General features: G+C 37.3%; 2 protein-coding genes across 9 annotated transcripts in view; one reads left to right on the top strand and one right to left on the bottom strand.

Moving 5' to 3' along the window:
• Positions 1–13573, bottom strand: part of LOC144978562 (uncharacterized) — a 46849-nt gene that overhangs the window by 23929 nt on the left and 9347 nt on the right. For 2 of the 8 annotated variants that reach the window (XM_078924779.1, XM_078924787.1), the window contains exons 2-5: positions 8116–8550; positions 6074–6227; positions 4065–4621; positions 1115–1264 (exon numbers count right to left, since the gene is read on the bottom strand). In XM_078924779.1, coding sequence (XP_078780905.1) covers positions 1115–1264; positions 4065–4621; positions 6074–6227; positions 8116–8433 — 1179 coding nt within the window. In that variant the 5' untranslated portion in view covers positions 8434–8550. Of the gene's footprint in view, positions 1–1114; positions 1265–4064; positions 4622–6073; positions 6228–8115; positions 8551–11045; positions 11153–13573 lie in introns of all 8 variants that reach the window. The other 6 variants (XM_078924782.1, XM_078924784.1, XM_078924786.1 and 3 more) reach the window with 6 other exon arrangements.
• LOC144978984 (uncharacterized) lies at positions 12260–13099 on the top strand. Its single transcript, XM_078925602.1, has one exon. The coding sequence runs from the start codon at positions 12260–12262 to the stop codon at positions 13097–13099; it is 840 nt and encodes a 279-aa protein (XP_078781728.1).

Raw genomic sequence — 13573 nt, 5'->3', positions numbered from 1 at the left:
TAAGGCTGGTGATGATGGTGTGGTGGTGGTGATTGTAGCAGTAGTGGTAGTGATGATGATGGGGTGGTGGTTGTAGTAGCATTAGTGGTAGTGATGATGATGTGGTGGTGGTGGTTGTAGCTGTAGTTGTAGTGATGATGATGTGGTGGTGGTCGTGGTTGTAGTAGTGTTAGTTCAGATGATGTGGTAGTACTGGATGTAGTAGTTGTAGTGGTGGTAGTGATGATTATCTGGTGGTGGTGGTGGTTGTTAATGATGATGATGTGGTGGTGGTAGTTGTAGTAGTAGTGGTAGTGATGATGATGTGATGGCGGGGGGGGGGGGGGGGGGGGGGGGGGGGGGGGGGGGGGGGGGTGTGGGGGGGGGGGGGGGGGGGGGGGGTGTATCCTTAGAACAATTTGACCTCACCAGAATTTGACAGAAGTTGCCCGTAACCCAGAATTTTTTGCTCCAGACTGGAGTTGTGGCATCACTGTATTATATTGCTTATGAAATTCATTGACAGAAAAAGTATACATGCAAAAGACAATGCCTTTTACTGAGGAGACTTTGAAGGAAACCCAGGTTTGATCTTGGCCCCTTTGCATGTGAAGCGAGTGCTCTACCAACTGAACTATTGGGACCCTTGTATAAAATATGAATGTATAAGCATTTCTACTGATAATAAACAATTTATCCAACTATTCAATAATGAATTCAAATAAAGTTGTGATCTGAAAAATAAAGTAAAGTCTCGAAACATGGAGGTTAATATTCGTGATTATCCTGAAATTGACATTTTTAAATATAATGAATGAGCTCAGGTTGAGTTGACTATCGATTTTCATAAATGTAAAGATCCCATCAGGATCTGAAGAATTATCTATATATTTGAGAATATCCAAGCAATCAATGTTCATGCAGTTTTTTGTTTTTTTTAAAAAGTAGAATTAGGTCACCGTTATTCGGATAATCTTCAATTATTGTAATCCCAAATGCCCCAATTTATCTTCATAACTAAAATAACCATTGTGAAATTAATGCTATCATCGATGAGTGATTGTTGCACCCGCAGCATGACATAAGAATGAACTAATCTCTATCAAAAAGAACAAAAAAAAAAAAAAACATTTACTTCCACTCCATAGTAGCTGCACAGATTGTCCAAATGACTGATTAGTTTGGACTTCAACTCTTGGGGTTTAATGGAGATGCCTGGAGATTCTCGAACAATCACAGCTGCTTTCATGGCTAAGTACTTCAATTTATGTTGCATGGATATCTCCTGTAAGAAGATAAAGCAATTTTTAAAAATTTAGGATGGATTAGATTTGTTGTTTTGTTTTGTTTTTAAGGGTTTTACAGCGCTTGCAACACATTTGGTTATATCAGCGCCAGTAAAAAGGAAGAAAATGGGATAGTAAAAAGTTCAAGAATTACAATTAAGGCACCCAAGAAAAAGTAAGACATAGGGGAACTGGGAACAAATTTCATTATACATTAAAAATAACAAATTTAATAATACATAGCAGAGAGATGATTTATAAGGAAAAAAATATCATCTCCCAAAACAATAACTATGCATTTGACTGTTTCCCTCCCAGCCAAGGACTCCGGCCAGGGTCGGGACAAAACCAAGCAATCTCATACCAAGACAAAGACAGAAAAGCATGTTGGAAAACAGATATCAGGGGATAAAAGACACGGTATGTGCCTCCCTGCCCACTGTGGAGGTAGGGAACCCCACCCAGTGGATCATATTTGTTCCAAGGAAGAAGAATATAGTCCATAGTCTGTTAGAAAGATTTAATAGACACAATGATAATGATAATAATAATAATAAAATGAAAAGATATATCACAGGAAACAAAAACCGGAAAAAAAAAACAACAGACAAATAAGCAAACGAACAATTATAAAACCCAATTGCCCAATTCATCATATTCACAGCAGACAATATTAATCACAGCCTCAGGAATAGGATGGGGGGGGGGGGGGGGGGGGGGGGGGCAGGAGGGGAGACTACAATCAGGACATATAATGAAATCAACAAAGATGTGCCTTTTTCTAGAGTCAATACAGATTGAAACCATTATGGTATATGGAGTATTACAAGTAAATTTCACTTTTTCATTTACTTTGATAACCTTGCATCTAGAGCTCTTGCCAATCAGAAAATGTGTGCTGTCTTTCTAACAAATACAACTAAATTATGAACATCTCAGCTAATTTTATAAAGTCTCTAAAAAGATGAAAAGAAAAAAAAAAGATATTCATAATGTTCTGGATAATGACGGGCTAACAATAACATCACACAATAGAGGTACAGTGGACTCCGGATAAGACGATGCCCAGGGGAACCGAGAAAAAAATCGACTTATCCGAAAATCAACTTAACCGGAGTGTAATCAAATGAGCAAAAATGCATGTGAACAAAGCAAACCAATCTAGAATAAGTATGTCCCTTCATATTGCACGGTCTCTGCAGTGGTCATCAGAGGCTCCTACCCCCAATAGCCCCATAGAGGAATCAGAATACATAAAAATCGGAATTTGAGATAAAAAAAAGCCGAATCAACTTACTGTTATTGACTATGACATGCTTTGCAACAGAAAATGTAATAGACAACCCAAAAGTACTCAAATGATTAAAAATATAAAATGTGTAAAAATGTACAGATTGTGTAAAGACTAAGAATGGGGTTAAATAATAATAGAGAACACACAAGTCCAGGCCGTCTGAGAGCAAAGCATTGAATGGATGGATTTAACCTTGTCAGGACCTCCCTCCTCCCCCCCCCCCCCCCCCCCCCCCCCACCTAATCAAACAAACGCAAGTGCCGGTACACGCACACACACGAACGTACACAGGGCTAAAATTAAATAGGGAAAGAACCTGACCATACTCAATAATATTATTACCGAATGAAGCCAACATATAATATTACCAAGGTCATTGACCTCACAAATTGGAGTCACTATAATAATAATACTTTGGTCAACCCCCCTCCCAAACATAATATAATATTATCCGACATCAGCAGCACACACTTTGAAGGGACTAATCAGACACACAAAGTGTTTGTTGATTGACCATGGGAGATGCTGACAAAATAAGCCATAGCTCACGTTTTTTTCACTAGAGATTTTTAATTTTTAATTTTCCTCGATTGGAAAGGTGAAAAGCGGAATTTTTGCCTTGAATGTCGAATGTATACCAATTAGGTGAAACTATTCCGCGAAAAGCGGAAGGGTAGGAGCCTCTAGGTCAAGGTCATGCTTCTTGTAAATCCTCGAGACAGAATTAGCTGGTACCTATGCCAATTTCCTATGCGATGATTTTCTGTCGCATGCCAGACTTTGAAATGCATCGAATCTTCCTTTTCCGCGACAGGTTTGCCATTGTAGTTGTAGACTTGACTTGAATTCTTGATAAAATTGATACTAATTAAGAGGGCCATTACATAGGATGGCCTGGGATTAGAACCAAAAATAATCTTGAACTTGAAGTTGCGACAATGTAACATTTGAGATGGAGAAATTAAAGTTATTCAATATTGCTTATGTACATTGAACACGGACGTCAGGCAAAGCACCTACATCACATTGATGTACGCCAATCGTGCGCGGATATTCTTAACCACTGAAAATTCTTACTGGTAGCTTTTTGAAGCAATGGAAATACTTGTTTATTTGTGATTTTATTGTAGTCATGAGTGATAATAACATCGACTTAAGCGACATCGACTTATGTGGAGTTTTTTTTTTTTTTACTAATGTTATATAGGAAGAAGGGGGAGGGACCAAGAAAAAAAATCGACTTGGGTAAAAATCGACTTAGGCAACGTCGACGTATCCAGAGTGCACTGTATGTATATTTCCATTTCAGCTCAAATAACACGACTTTCAAAAATCCCAATAAAAAAAAATATGATGCTGAAAGGCATGAATCAAATAGAATGACCAGAGACAACTTGATAGAACGATCTTTTAAGAAAAACATGTAACCCCCATCCCAAACCCCCCTTTTCTTAATTTTTAACTATAAAAAGACTAAGAATGAAAAGAAAGAAAATATTTCCAACCTTCATCTTCAAAAATACTGGAGCTTCTCTAAGGGTGGAAGTTTTGCTGGGTACATTTTTTATGAGCATTGATTCCTTGCATTTTGAACACAGGTTGGCATCCCAATTTATTCCTGATATCACAGTTTGAGTTTCTGCACAGACAAGTTTCATAGGACTTTTGAAGAAAGTGGATGGTGCTGCGTCTTGGATTGTCAGTTGTGTGGGCCTTGGCTTTGTCTCTGTCAATTCAATTAGTACTTCCTTTGGTCCCGGACGAGAAATGGTCTTCGGGATACCAAATTGCTGTGAAGATACTGTCTGTGTTGTATTGCTTTCTTGTGACATTCCTGGTAAAAACATACTTTGCGGTATAAATTCAGGAGCAGTAACGGACATCGAATCATTCTTTTTTGTGGGAGCAAATACTTGAGCCTCAGGATTAAGAAGAGGTGTATATGCAATACTAGAAATAACACTATTGTTAATGTTGGCATCAATATTATTGTTGACAATAGTGGTACCATTCATCCAATGCAGATTTTGATGAGAATCTGTCAACTCTTGAGATGTTAATCCTGAAAATGGAAATGAAAGTGGACATTTAAAATCTAATTGTCAAAAAAGTTGCTCTATCAAATTTTTCAACAAAATTTTGAGACAAGTTGGAACAGAAAAATAATAATTAAAACATTCACAACATCTAAAAACAAAAGGTAGTATGTCAAGATGGAAAAGGTGCTGGAAATTGAATTAATAGACACAAATATAAAATCTGGGGCTATTTTGTGTACGTTGTATTGGAGAATAAATACCATTTCTTGCATTGCAAAAAAACCCAAAAAAACAAGGTCCTACTTCTTATCATTTTATCTCTATCTAAATTTACTAGTATATGTCCTATTCAGATTCATCCCGACATAATACCGTTTTGAGGTGGTGGGTCACTCATGCTAGGCATTAGGTCCACATTTTTTTTAAATTGTGAAAGAGTATACAATTCTCTACATGTTACTGTTTATTTCATGAAAAAAAATGTCAAAATCGACTGAGTTATGATCATTTGAAGCAGACAATCCATAAAAAAAGTGGTTTTGAGAAAAACGGCATCAAAGTTTACTAAACTTTTCAGGATGAGACAAAGTTTTGGATATTGATATGAACATTCATATAGTGCCTTTCAATGAATTTCCATGCACCATGAGCATCAAAATGCTTCATTTATTCCTCAAGCAGGGCTCGGTGAACGAACTTTCTACTTTATACAGCATAAGTCACCTATTACTGTTAGGTTAAGTATTTTTGCACAACCACTCTTACCATATCTATCAATGTCCATAGCCAGGTACTCATTCATACTTGAGTCAAGTTAATTAATGTGTGTAGTGCCTTAGGCAAAGACAAGGTAAAATCGACAAGTTTTGTGGTTGATATCATACCTCATGTTCAACATCACCTGATTTTGTTACAAAACTGTACGGCTCAGACTCTAATGCCATTTTCTTTTAAAATGAGCTTACATATATAATCAGTTTTTCACAATAAAAGCCATGATATGCTGACAACTTTAGATAAAAGGAAAGAGAGAGAGTCACAGAGAGAGAGAGCGAGAGAGAGAGAGAGAGAGAGAGAGAGAGAGAGAGAGAGAGAGAGAAGGGGGGAGAGAGAGAGAGAGAGAGGGGGAGAGAGAGAGAGAGAGAGAGAGAGAGATAGAGAGAGAGAGAGAGAGAGAGAGAGAGAGAGAGAGAGAGAGAGAGAGAGAGAGAGAGAGAGAGAGAGGAGGGAATGAATGATATGCTGACAACTTTAGATAAAAGGAAAGAGAGAGAGACACAGAGAGAGAGCGAGAGAGAGAGAGAGAGAGGGGGAGAGAGAGAGGGAGAGAGAGAGGGAGAGAGAAGGGGAGAGAGAGAGAGAGAGAGAGAGAGAGAGAGAGAGAGAGAGAGAGAGAGAGAGAGAGAGAGAGAGAGAGGAGGGAATGAAAATTGGAATAAATTTCATTAAAGAAGCATAGAGCGACTGAAATGTACCTTGAAATGTAATGGCCTTATTACCTTCAACGCTTGTTGTAAGTGTAACTGGTGGTCGAATAATTAAATGTTGGTTCCTTCCAAAACTGGTAGGCAAAATTCGAGGTGCAAAAGCAGGAGGTTGGTGATTCATAATAGGCATTGCAATCGTCATCTGAAAGATTTACACAAATGGAGAAAAATCAATCCACTCCAAATTTTATAACAATTTATTCCTATTGGTGGTATCAAACATCCACAAACATCAATCTCTGTAAGGAATATCTTAAGTTTGAAGTATGAGAAAATGCCAGACAGCAATAATCCCTGCACATTCATCATATAGACATTTAGTCTTGAGAGTGTCTTTCCGTTTTGTCACAACCAAGTAGGTAGCTAAGATTACTAAGATGTTAGTACAGTGAGCTGCTCTCTTTTCCAAGCAATCACGGTGAGATACATGCTTCAGTGTACACTATTTTTCCCCTATCAAAAATGAAAACTTAAATACAATGACCAATCCACTCACGTGGAGATACATGCCTTATATCTGGTTCCTTATTGTGAGAAAAAAACATAATTCATGACAGTGCAAATGTAGGGAGACCAAATTTCATTTTCATTTTATTCATTATTCATTTTCATGTTCCGTGTGACATTTCTGGGGTCTTTTGTTGCTGTTGGGTTTGTTTGAAATTGAGCATATATGTATGCTAATTTGGCAAAACCTGTCAGATGTCACATGAACTAGTTTTGAGATACGAGCGAATAAAGGTGAAAAATTGTTATCTGCATGATTTTCGTTTTTTCATTTCGTTTTTATTATCCATCCAACAACATTCTCACAAAGGATTTTATAATTTGAAGCTAATAGATAATTTAATTTTTTTTTCCTGAGCTCTATCAAAGCGAAATATCTTAAAAATTAAATTTGAGCTTGAGCTTTTATATAGCACAATATCCACTTAATGTGCTCAAAGCGTTTTACAAGGGGTCTCTGACCAATAGCAACATGTAACATGTAGAACAAGACATGACGCCTGTTAGGCGATATTACAATTTTTTCAGACAGAGACAACGCTGTTTACGGCCAGGTACTCATTTTTACACCTGAGTATGGTGAGAGAATGTGAGTAAAGAGCCTTTTCCAAGGACTCATCTATGCACCAAGCCAGGCTCGAACTCAGGACCTTCCGATCCGAAAGCAAGTGTCATACCACTAGACCACATAGCCGCACCTTACCTATAAACAAAACTAGTAACTTGATAATAAGCAATAATACAATATTCCATCTGCTGTCCGGTGTGAAATATTGTGACATAAATAAAATCATGGGACTATTGCATTTTTCTTTCAATTTTCCATCATAATTTACAATATAAGATATCTAAAAGTCATTATCAATATCTGAAAGCTAAAAATATAATAATATCACAAACAACATAGTAACTATGAGTACTGAGAGAGCAATTGGCAGCAAAGATGAAGCAGCATGTGAACCGCCTCCTCCTGAAGTCATCACATAGAATAGTCAAGAAGGGCAAAAAAAAGGGGGAAATAAAGTCAAAATCTTTGGTTTGTTATACAAAAGGGCTTTATCTTTTATTTTTGGAAATGAATGTGGTGTGCAAGAGCTTTTGTGGTGATAATGAAACTGTATTTTAAACAATTTGTAGTTTGTCTTGTCTTTTAAAAGCGATTTTATCCGTATTTTATATTTTTACCCCCCCCCCCCCCCCTTCAAATGTGAATTACTCCATCCCTAATTAAATTAATTATCAAATTTAAACTGTTTTTTGTCCAGAAATGGTGCTTCTATTCAAATATGTAATCAAATGTGATTCTAATTTTTCCGATATCCGACGGGTTTTGCCAGACAACCACACATATTTGTAAAGAACATTAGGCACGATGAAACTATTGAAACTTCCTTTTAAAATGTGCTTTCATTAATTCAATTTACTGTTTCCAAATAATTTTTTTCACTCTACAATTAAAGTATGAATTGAAAAACTTAAAACAAATCTATGACAAAGACAAAAAAACATAATAATGCTAATACCTGGCTTGCTAGAGGTTGCATTTGTAGTTGTAGTGTCGGAGGTTGGGAAATTTGCAATCCATTTATTGAAGGAGGAATATGATTCCCAGGTTGACTTTGAAGCTCTGATTCTCTTTGTTGTCGTGGCTGAGGTTGAGAAATCGGAAATCCTTGTATTGGTAATGGAGGTGTATTATTTGAAGACTGTAGTCGTGGTTGAGGCAAAGAAATGGCATGTGTGTACTGCTGCAATGAGCTGTTAGACGAATTCATGTTTGGGAGATTATTTCTAAAAATGTTCAGGACACTTGGTCCCGGGGGTTTGTTTTGCGTTTCCATCTCTAATTTTTTGATTTCTCACAATAAAATAATATCCAAATTGAAATATTTTGTTCAAGTTTTCATGTTTGGTGAAGGAAAGCAAGCCTTGACTGACAATCTGAAGAGAAGGACATTCTGGAGAAAAAAACAACTTTGCTACTGCTTATGGGTAAGTCCTGGAAGATCAAAGGCTACTACACTGATGTACATCATTTATGCTGCGCCTATTACATATATAAGTAGGTACGGAAAACCCAAATTTAGATTATATAATTGTTGTCTTTAGTTGCATTCAATAGGTAGAACTTTTTTTTCTGATTAAAATGGTATAAAAATTATTTAAATTGGTTAAAAATTTAAAAAGATATGTTATTTCGAAATTTGTAGAAAATCGCCCAAATTTGGGCTGCTTTGAAAGCAACCTTTTGTCCGTTTTCAAAATGCCGTATTTTCATAAATATTCAAGCCAGACCTCTGTAACTTTCTAACAATACACATCTTTTTATAAACAATATGTGTATTTTTTTCCTGAGCTCAACTCTAAGTAAAAAAGAAATAATTTGCCCCAAAGTAGCTGACAAAGCCAAAATTGTCAATTTCAACACGAAGTTTCGAAATATCAGCGATTGTGCCCCTTGCCTGAGCCGGCGTATGAGTGAAGTGAATACGGCAAATTTGTAGTTGTAGTTTCATTTTCAGTTGGCTGGTGACCGCAAAGCTATAAATCTTGCTTTCGTATATATCATTTTAAAGCTGAGATTTTAAACTTTTTTTTGATACCAGAATCGTCCAAATTTTCAAATTTTTCTTAATTTTTTTATCAAATTAAAGTTTTTAACTTGAAACTTCAAACTTTGAAAAAGATCATAAAAATGCGAATCTGGTATCGAATGAAAGCTTGTTCAATTTTCTTTCTGATGCAGCCATTGGCGTTACTATTAATAGCGCTGACGCGAACAGCCGAGCGGAGAGAAAAGATGACCGTCAGTTACGGTGTTCGAGTAGCGGAGCGCCGGTTCAAAAATCGGAGTTTAACCCTCTTCTTCAACTCAAAGCCATAAAATAACGGCAAATCCTATGAAAAAAGCATAAACATTTTTTAAAAGATGAAGATTTGAGATTTAATCTGATACCAAACACGTTTTATTTGACGGACTGAAAATGAGAAAAAGAGAGTGACGATTTGAGTTGAAATTCTCGGTTTGCCAATAAAGCCATGACTCGATAAGAGGGTTTGCCGTACCTAATATAAGCAGTTCTAAGCGCCTTTTCAATGCAATATAAATGCCACATCAATATCATATCGTTGATAAAAAAGAAAAAAAAAATATAAAAAGTTAACTGGTTTAAGTCTATTAAATATTTTCTAATAAAATCTGTCTCATTATCCGCCTTAAAAGAAACTTATAGATTGCTTTTTTAATAAGAAATTGGAAGAAAGTTCTTAACAGAACAGCCTTGGAAAAAAAGAACAACTTTAAAAAACAAAAAGGTGGTCAGAGTCTTTAAGCCAAAAGCAACTATGTTTGGAATGGTGTAAAAACCACACCCAAAAATATAAAGACATACAGCCCAATCCTCAAATGAATAGACATTAGTCAAATTCATTTTCAAAAGGTGCAAACTTTTGGAATCCCTTTGGAAAAATGTAGTTCCCTGCCCATTCGAGCAGTCTGGTAGTACATTGTCCTCTCATTGATGAACCAAGATGAATGGAACAAGGAAAAAGGGAACAGGAAAGATCTTTAAAATACTTTAATGGAATGCAGAAGGTTTTTAAAACAAAAAATATATCAAGCTAATCAAAGAGCAAATCGACGTAGTTTATACACAATAACCCAATACCTGGATGAAAATATCAGATTCATGGTTAGTTAACCAATGTCACACAAAATACAGAAAATGACTTTTCAAGGGAGAAGTATTAATGCTGGACAACAGGTAGACAATGACAGTAGTAAGGAGAGACTGAGAGATATCCTTTGATTTGGGATTGACAACTGTGCATTGTGACCAGTGGGTTTGGTGAGAGCTTACTGTCTCTCATCACGGCTAATCTCTTTAACTCTTACAAATGTTGAGAACAAAACAGTGTAAACTCAGAGCGAAAACGTTGCAATAGTTGACAGAAAACTCAACTTCAGTTAATCGCAATTTTCTCGTTGATCCAGAGGTGTTGCAATTATCTGGAATGAACAACAGCAAAAAGTTCTCACAGAATGTCAACATGAATCAAAACCTCTCTAGTGCTCAAGTACAAATCCAAGGAACAAAAGGTAGAAGGATAAAAATGAAAAATTGGAGTCCTCCAAGGAGGAATACCATCTCCTACACTCTTTCTTTTTTATTTTTTTATGAATGACATCAAAGAAATTCTTTGTAAAAGAGTTAAAAGTTGTGATGTACGTAAATGACCTTGCAATTCTATACTCAGAGGAAACAGGAACAGCAAGAGCTCTCATTCAAAACTTACAAGGTCTGGTTAGATGACTGGGGAATGAAGGCACATGCCCATAAAAAGCATACACTATACTTAGTCTTTCTAACAAAACAACCTTGTTCAACTTTAAAATGGTGCTTCCTTCATGAACACAACTCATCAAAATATTTTGGAGTAAATTTTGACTCACTTGGAAACACTGTGAGGAAGAAATACAAAGAAGAAGGGTCCAATATGCACAGTAGATGAGGAAATTGGTGGGGACCACATGCCACATGGAGTGCACACATACCTGCTCTGAAAAAAAAACATATATATGTTTGCTGTCTGCAACTTGTACTGGAATACAAAATGACTGCACAAATCATATTCCAAGCCAAAGAGACAGAAAAAGTAGAACAGGTCCAAAACCAATGCATGAGGATTATGTCAGGTGCCATGAATACAACTCCTATAAATGCATCGGAGAGTCATATAAGAAGACATCTAGCCAAAATATCTTGGGAGTAAAATTGGACTCTAAACTCACTTGGAACACCATGTGGAAGAAACACAAAGAAGAGGGGTCAAATGAGCACAGTTATAAGGAAATTGGCAGGAACCACATGGGGTGCACACATGGATGTTCTGAAGAAAGCATTTATGTTGGCCATGTAAGACTACTACTGGAATATGTAATGCCTGCATGCAGATTATATTCTAAGGCACAGCGATAGAATAAGTGGAACAGGTCCAAAACCAATGCTTGAGGATAATATCAGGTGCCATGAAGACATCCCCTTTAAATGCATATTAGAGACTCACACAGGACTAAACTCAATGTCCAATCAAAAAGACAAGAAGATGCACATCCATTATTCAAAAGCCAAGACAATGAAACAACTTCTCTAACAGAAAGCTCATACTAATAGCCAAAATCAACAAAGACTCAGACAGAAAAGTTTCATAACAATAGCTGGAAGGAGCAAACAAACTGGACCAGAACAAACTATAAATCCATGTCCACCATGGAAACAGAAAGAACCTGCCTTACAACTTATATCGGGAAATATATTTAAAATTATCTCCAAAATATAATCACTTCCTGGAAGAGCTGAAAGATTTAACAAACAAATTGGTGGACGATGACTATCCAACAAACTGATGGATTGTGGCGACCAGTTCTGTCGGTGCTTCGCACGAACATTTGTCTTACATTTTAAGCACTACGACGCACTTCTATTGTATTCAATGTTTACTTCCGGGTTTTTTAGTCTTGTACGGTTCGTCCTCTGATCCATACAATCAATCCAAGTTCTATCCACTATTAAACGTTAGCAATAATCTATACACAGATTTTGTTATTACTTTATTGTATCATTACTGACTATTTCTACATTGGTGACCCCGACGCAAATACGTTAAATGGCTCAACCAGATCTCTCACAACAAGTCGCGAATTTGACAGGCCAACTACAGACTCTTGCTGCTTCCACCAACTTCCGTGAACAACAAATCAACTCTGTCTCCATCAAGCTCCCGGAATTCTGGACTAAATCACCGGAGGTTTGGTTCGCAAGAGTGGAGGCACAGTTCAACACCAAGAAAATTACTCAGGATCAGACAAGGTACGACTATGTTGTCAGTTCTCTTGACATAAATACTGCAGAAGAAATTCAGTCACTGCTAGTAAACCCACCACATCTTGATAAATATGGTAGCTTAAAAAAAGCCTTGATCAAGGCCTTCGGCAAATCCCAGACCCAGAAAGACACAGAACTCCTTAATCTCAATGGTCTTGGTGACAAACGCCCAACTGCTCTACTGCGCAAGATAAATGCACTGAATGATGACCCTGTCACTCTGAAACGTGCATTATTTCTCATGAACCTTCCCCCGGACATTCGAGGCATTTTAGCCGGGCACAATCTTACAGACACAGAAGAATTGGCTGAGGCAGCTGACAGGATCTGGGAGACACGCATGTCCGGTGTGCAACATATTTCCTCATCACCATTCCTGACTTACCCTCAGCAGGATGTAACAACCACACGACCACAGTCAGAGGAGACTGTTGCTGCAATTAAGACAGTCCGCCAACGTGGACAGCCTCTTCAACATAGCATGCCCAACTCTATTTGCTATTATCACCAACGATTTGGACCAGACGCCCGTCGCTGCCAAGATGGTTGTAAATTTTCCAGGAAACTCAAAGGAAACAAACAAAACTTGCCTTCTTCGGGAAACGCTTCGGCTGGTCGATGAACGTGGAATCGGTCAGCAATCCAAATTCAAACACGTTTTCCATTTATGATAGACGTTTGGGACAATCTTTCTTGATCGATACTGGTGCTGATGTTTCTGTATACCCCGCCTCAACTCAAGACCACAGAACATTAACACCTTCTATTACACTCTCTGCTGCAAACGGAACATCAATCAAAACCTGGGGTAAACACACCATCACTTTAGAAATAAAATCTAATCAAGTTCTCAATCACGAATTTTACCTGGCAGATGTGACATGTCCCATCCTGGGTGCGGATTTCTTTGTTTCCAACGCCCTGATAATTGATCTAAAAGGAAAACGACTCTTGTCTATGGACAACATTTCTGTTCCACTTAAATATACTAATTCACCCATAAGCCTTGCCGGCCTCTCAGTGCACCCAAGTACTGTATACTCTGACCTCCTTCAACAGTTTCCAGACCTTGTCATTTCCCAGTTTAACTCATCTA

Source organism: Berghia stephanieae, chromosome 8 (genome assembly GCF_034508935.2).
Source record: "Berghia stephanieae isolate SIO BIC M18660-M18661 chromosome 8, UCSD_Bste_1.3, whole genome shotgun sequence".
Classification (NCBI taxonomy): Eukaryota; Metazoa; Mollusca; class Gastropoda; order Nudibranchia; family Aeolidiidae; genus Berghia; species Berghia stephanieae.
This window is presented reverse-complemented; position numbering and strand designations above follow the sequence as displayed.